Raw genomic sequence first — 7,075 nt, forward strand, 5'->3', positions numbered from 1 at the left:
TTCAAACTCTCCTGGAGAGTTTGAGCCACTGTAAGTGCTTGCGGGGATGGGGGCAGCAGCACAATCCTGGGGATCGCGCCGCTGCCTCCTCCCTGCCTCCAGGCTGCCCCTGCCCCTTAAGGGGCAGAGGACAGGGCTCACAGGCTGGGACATCGAAATGCCCCAGTCTGAAAAGCTCTGTCCTACACCCTAGCGTTTCCTCCCTCAGTGAATGGTGCCTCCCTCTCTTGTCATGAAAGGGACAACCTGTCTCTTTTGCCCGTGCTCTTCCCTGTTCTCTCCCTTGCAATTGCATAGCACTAGAAAGTTGCAGTGTATCACCTGTTTTCTGAAGCAAGCTCCACTAAATACAATGGGATTTACATCTGAGTAGATATGTATAGGAGTGCACTGTTAAGCATTCAGATTAAAACATTTGGGGGAATTCAGCATAACACATTACAGGGTGTACTGTATTATCTGAAGGGTTCCATTTCAGGACCCTTTGCAAATGATGACACCCAGGGATAATGAAATCCATGGGTCTCAGGATCCTCTAATCCTCCAGAGTTGAAAGGAGCTGTTCCTAAGGACTTCAGGAAGCCTTTCAAGGTCACTTCTGATTGTGGGGGGGGGGGGGAGGCCTTATAAGGTCTCAAAAGGGCCTAAAAAGTCACTTCCGGTTTCCCTCCAGGTGGCCTTAGAAGGTGTTCTTAGGGCTGAGGAGGCTGCGCATGGCTTCCATAGGCCTCAGAATACACTCCAGAGGGTCAACTACTGAGGGTCCACGTAGGGCCAACCCCTCAGGTTTGGGACCTGTGGTTGATAAAATCTGTAAGTCCCAAAACTGTGGGTAACGTGGGACCACTGCATTTCAAAATTTACTGTGACAAGTTGTATAACTCTTGATGGAGATGGTATGTAACAGATACTATATGCTAATCTTAATTTGAGAAAGACAATCTTAAACCTTAATGGAAGGTTCTTGGCATTTCTATAACTTCCTTCAAGTTTTATGACATCTTAAACATTTCTTTTCAGACCTCCCCATTAGGTTATTTTTTTTTTTTTTTAAGTGCAGTACTATTGGGCATCTAAGTTTTTGCTTTGCAAAGTTATTAACTAAAGTCTGTGCAGCTGATTTCAGCAGATTCAAATGATGCAAAGAACACAGTAGTAGCTAACAGCAAAATCAGCAAAAACAGCAAAAACAGGTTTAAACTTTGTTTGAAGACAAAGTTTAAGCAATAACTACCCCCTCCAAAATGTTTTAGAGACTTGGCACAACAGACATAAATTTCCTGCTGAACAGGAAAGACTGCCTAGCCTAGTTATTCAACTTGTAGGTCTATAAACCTGTAGAGCAGTGGTTCTCAAACTCTCTGGGAGAGTTTGAGAGCCTTGAAGTCTTTGCGGGGGAGAGAGGGAGGCAGCGGGGGGAGGGAGGAAGGTAGTGACACGATCCCCGGGATTGTGCCACTCAGGGGGGCTGGGATGAACTTACCAGTCCCTACAGCAGCCTTCCCGGGGTGCAGGGAGCCCTGCACAAGTGCCTGCAGGGCTCCCCAGCCACTTGGAAGTGAAAGTAGAGCGATCGCGCTCCACTTCAGGTTTTGCGGAAGTGGAGCATGATCGCTCTGCTTTCACTTCCAAGCAGCTGGGGAGCCCTGCAGGCGCTCGCACAGGGCTCCCCACACCCCGGGAAGGCTGCTGCAGGGACTGGTGAGTTCATCCCAGTCCCTGCAGCCCCGTTAGCGACGCGATCCTGGGATCACGTCACTGCCTTCCCCCCTGCCGAGTCTGAATACCACTGCTGTAGAGGAATAATTGGCACAGCAAATTATATGTCTTATCTAAACCTCACTGAACATCTCATGCCGTGTAATTCATAAAACATGTGTGGAACATAAAACATGTGTGGAAATACAGTGTACTCAGTGAGTGTGAAAACTATCCTGGAAATAAATGTTGTAATTTGGCTCTCCCTTCCTCAGCTAGACCAGGGGTGTCCAAAGTTTTTGGCTGGAGGGCCACATTATCTCTCTGACACAGTGTCGGGGGCTGAAGAAAAAAACCCAATTAATTTGCATTTCAAATTTGAATAAATTTACATAAATGAATACATTACAGATGGAACTTATATGAACAAATGAATTTTACTGAACTTTATAATACAAATACACATGAGAACTATAATACAGGCAAAACACATGAGAACTATGAACTTTGAGCACTATGAACAACATTGAACATTATGAACTTTGAGCACTATGAACTTTCAATGAGAGCGGTGGAGCTGTTGCCTTGATCTCAATAGTTCACTGTAATCTGGTACTAGTTTGGAAGAGCCAATGATCAGTAATGACTTCAAATGCTCATCAGTTAATGTGGACCTGTATTTTGATTTTACATATTTCATTTTTGAAAATGTCTGCTCGCAGAGGTATGTTGTCCCAAAAATAGAGAGAGATCCATGAGCAAATTCTTTCAAATTTGGGAATTTCTCAGGCTGCAGAGATTTATAGAATTGTGCCAGGTCTCCTTCCTTGTGCCTTGCTCTCAGCAGATCATTTGATTGCAATTCAATTATTTCCATTTGGAACCGACCTGGCAGTCTGTCCACGTCACAGTCAAAGGGATTCTGAAACATTTTTATTTCCTCTGCATGAGCATCCAGGTCAGAGAAGCGTTCTGTGAATTGTTTGTGCAGCTCCCTGACTTTTTCTGCAGCAAATGATGATGGAAATGCTGCTCCAGTCTCAGCTCGCAATTTTGCACAGGTGGGTAAGTGCTCCAAGTTCTGGTGTTGTACATTCCTTCCAAGGAGCAGCAGTTTGGACCTGAATGTCTTCACAAGTGAGAAAACATCACTGATTAGATTGTTTTCTCTTTGCATACAGATATTGAGTTGGTTCACATGTGATATCAAATCTACAAAAAAAGCCAGTTTCATGAGCCAGTCAGTGTCATACAGGCCTGGTACATGGTGATTCTTCTGTAGCAGAAATAATTTTATTTCCTCTCTGAGCTGGAAAAAGTGCGAGAGGACCTTCCCGCAACTGAGCCATCTGACTGCTGTATAGAAGGGCAAGTCTATGATCTCTGAATCAGTCTCCTTCAGGAACTCACGAAATTGGCGATGAATCAGCCCATGAGATCTTATGTAATTTATTGTCTCTACCACAGGTTTCAAAACACAAGTCATGTCCACATATTTTACACACAGTGCTTGCTGATGGATGATACAATGCAGAAACATAGGCTTTGATAGTCCACTACTCTCCACTCTTCTTGTTAGTTGTCCAACCAACCCTTTCTTCACCCCAGACATGTTCTTTCCTTCATCAATTGTCACACATTTCAGCTTACTCCAGTCCAGTTTGCATTCTAATAAAGCCTTCTCTAATTCTTTGAAGATGTCTTTCCCAGTTGTTGTGTCATGCATGCTGTGCACTGATGCCAATTCTTGAGTCACATTAAATTCGCTGTCGACACCACGGAAGAACACCAGGAGCTGTGAGGTGTCACACACATCTGTAGACTCGTCGAGAGCCAGAAAGTATACCTGAAACTGGTCTGCCTTGTCTACAATTTGATGGACAATGTTGTTTCCAATATCTTCTAATCTTCGCGTTACAGTACTTCGTGACAGACTCACCATGTTGTAAGCACTTTCAAAACCTGGGTTTATCTCTTCCACCATATCCACTACACAGCTTTTGATTAGTTCTGCATCTGTGAATGGCTTCCCCTTTCTAGCCAATCTGTAGGTCACCTTGTAACTGGCCTTGGTCAGAGCTTCATTCTCTGTTCTCCTATGCTTGAACACAGCACGCTGTGACTCCAAATTTCGTTTGAGTTGCTCCAGTTTCTCAGAACGCTGTGCTCCTGTGTATTGCGAGTATGTCCTCTCATGCTTGGTCTCATAGTGGCGACGCAGATTGTATTCCTTGAGAACAGCAACGTTCTCATTGCAGATAAGGCACAGAGCTTTCTCATTGCAGTGTGTGAAAAAGTACTTGGTGCTCCATTCTGGGTTGAAAATACGGCCCTCGTTGTCCACTTTTCTCCTCTTTCTATCCATACCTGAGGGAAGTAATGAGACAGCAGTATTAGTAATGTCACTGATGTGTGTGAGCTCTCTCTTTCTCACTCACACATACACACAAACGCAAGAACCTACCTCTTGGCCAGGAAAAAGCATACAGACAAAGCCAGAAATACATGGAGACATAAGCTGACTCTGAGGCAGGATGCCCCCACAGATATAACTTGTTCAGAAACAGGCAGGATGTGCCCTGAAGCACACACCTTTTGGCAAGGAAGAAAAAAGAAAAAAGTCAAGGAACACATGGAAACATCAGTGACAGAATAGTGGAGTTACGTACACATTTTGCTGCACAAAACCCCACCCCTAAAAAAAGAGAATTTTAAAAAAATTATAAAAGCAGATATATCTGAGGGAGGAAATGGGAAACACCAGAGGGGGTGCTGCCCACCGCACATGGCCACAGCAACTGAGCAAGCATTTTAGAAACCAGAGGCAGACAATGCAGGGCTGGTGTGCATATTTTATCCAGAAAACAGAGCAAGCATTTTAGAAACCAGAGGCAGACAATGCAGGGCTGGTGTGCATCATTTTATCCAAGAAAAGGGGGGGGGGACAAAGGAGGGAAACCATTGGTAAAATTCCACAACAGAGCAAGCATTTTAGAAACCAGAGGCAGACAATGCAGGGCTGGTGTGCATCATTTTATCCAGAAAACAGAGCAAGTATTTTAGAAACCAGAGGCAGACAATGCAGGGCTGGTGTGCATCATTTTATCCAAGAAAAGGGGGGGGGACAAAGGAGGGAAACCATTGGTAAAATTCCACAACAGAGCAAGCATTTTAGAAACCAGAGGCAGACAATGCAGGGCTGGTGTGCATATTTTATCCAGGAAAAGGGGGGGGGTGGAAGGAGGAGAGAAACCAGAGGTTAAAGTCCACAACAGAGCAAGCATTTTAGAAACCAGAGGCAGACAATGCAGGGCGGGTGTGAATATTTTATCCAGGAAAAGGGGGGGGTGGAAGGAGGAGAGAAACCATTGGGAAAGTTCCACAACAGAGCAAGCACATATTTTGGGCAGGAAGGTTGCAGGCAGCAGTAAATAAAGAATAAAGTATTTCTAAATGGGGACTCACTCTTTGTTTCGAAACAAAGGAGGGAGCTTTGTAGGTGAGAGTGGTGGCTGCTGCTGCTGCTTCTGTTGTGGTGCTCGCCAGCTCTCCCTGGCACGTGCTGCTGCTGCTGCTGCTGCTGCTGTGTACAGGCAGTGGAGCAGTCTCTCTCCTGGTGCCTGGTCTCTTCACAGGTGCCTGCTGCTGCGTACAGTTGGCGGTGGCGGCAACTTTGCTGCTGAAGCGCCTGCCTGCCTGCCTGGCTGCTCGCTCGCACGCAAGCTCTCCCGCCCGCCCGCCCAACCTCCCTCGTGGAGGTGGCGATGCAGGCGCTCTGTCTCTCCCTGCTGCTTCAGGCTCCATGTGTTTACCAGGAGCCAGGCAGGGAGAGACTCAGCTTGCGCATGGGCACAAGTGCTTTCAGTGTTAAGGTAACGCGAGACCTGCAAGTCTCGCGTTACTTTAATGCTATAAAAGGCCCTGCACAGTTCGCAAGGCTAGTCTTTTCCTAGTTGCCGGCAGCGAGGGAAAGACATATCGTGAGCTCGCTGGGGCAGCGTGGGCCATGGTGATTCTTCCGCGGGCCGTGTTCCCATTGGAGGTGCACGAACCACCTGGGGGCCGCATGGGGACGCACTGCAGGCCGCAAGTGGCCCGTGGGCCGGGGTTTGGGCACCCCTGAGCTAGACCATCAGGTATGCTATATATAGGAACACCTGAGAATAGCAGAAAAGAAAATTACTCTGCAAGAAGCCCTGCTTTAGATAAGAGCCTGATGTTATAACTACACATTAACTTCAACATTAACAGACAAGCTTAAAACCCAATCCTATGCATGTCTATTTAGAAGTAAATCCCATTATAGTTAGTGGGGTCCAGATAAGTGTGGATAGGACTTTAGCCACAAAGTAGGAAGTGAACTCTATGTGTCCCTTTATTGTCAAAACGCAGATGCAGGGGGTCCCTATCTGGCTGGACCATGATGCACTGGGTGGTACAGCATTTCCCCCATCTCATGTTCCTGTTGAAAATTGCTCCCTGTGAGACTGGAGAAATGCCAAATTCATGGAAGGAAGGAACAATTACTTTGATACATAAACCAGACACGGATGAAAAAGAAATTAAAAATTATAGACCCATCTCGTTGTTAAACACGGATTATAAAATTTTTGTTTCAATTTTAGCTGCAAGATTAAAGAAAGTATTGAATCAGATAATCAAAGAAGATCAAACTGGTTTTTTACCAAAAAGACAATTAAAAAACAACGTGAGAATGATAATAAATATATTGGAATTTTTTGAAGCCCATCCAGATAAGAAATTAGCTCTAGTGTTTCTAGATGTGGAGAAGGCTTTTGACAATCTACATTGGGATTTTATGATTAATTGTCTGCAAGAATTAGATTTTGGTCCAAAATTTATCAAGATGAAACAAGGAATATATTCGGACCAGAAAGCAAGAATAAGAGCAAATGGAGATTTGACGAGAGAGATTAATATTCAACAAGGAGTAAGACAAGGTTGTCCACTTTCACCATTGTTGTTTATCTTGACATTAGAAATATTGAATAATGTAATAAGAGAAGATGATAGGGTGAAACCGCTCAAAATTAAAAGTGAAGAATATAAATTACAAGCGTTTGCGGATGATCTGGTATTTATTTTGGAAGATCCACTCAACTCCATGGAATTTTTGATAGAAGACTTAAAACAATATGGAGAAGTAGCAGGTTTAAAAATAAATTACCAGAAGACCAAAATGATACTTAAAAACATAAAAAATAATGATATAGAACGATTAAAGGCATTTGGACTACAGATAACAAACAGAGTAAAATATCTAGGAATTACAATTACAAAAAAGACAAGTACATTAATGGAAGATAATTATATCAAATTAATGAAAGAAATAAAAAAAGATTTGGAGAAATATAAT

General features: G+C 44.2%; 1 protein-coding gene across 1 annotated transcript; it reads right to left on the reverse strand.

Moving 5' to 3' along the window:
* Window positions 1-2,257: 2,257 nt before the first annotated feature.
* LOC136648449 (general transcription factor II-I repeat domain-containing protein 2A-like) lies at window positions 2,258-4,063 on the reverse strand. The gene has a single exon (XM_066624559.1). It carries the CDS (start codon window positions 4,061-4,063, stop codon window positions 2,258-2,260), a length of 1,806 nt encoding a protein of 601 aa, XP_066480656.1.
* Window positions 4,064-7,075: the final 3,012 nt, after the last annotated feature.

Source organism: Tiliqua scincoides, chromosome 4 (assembly GCF_035046505.1).
Source record: "Tiliqua scincoides isolate rTilSci1 chromosome 4, rTilSci1.hap2, whole genome shotgun sequence".
Lineage (NCBI taxonomy): Eukaryota > Metazoa > Chordata > Lepidosauria > Squamata > Scincidae > Tiliqua > Tiliqua scincoides.

What these genes read in the sequence shown, in the direction of transcription:
- LOC136648449 (XM_066624559.1), bottom strand. Translation starts at nt 4,063, where the DNA reads ATGGATAGAAAGAGGAGAAAAGTGGACAACGAGGGCCGTATTTTCAAC.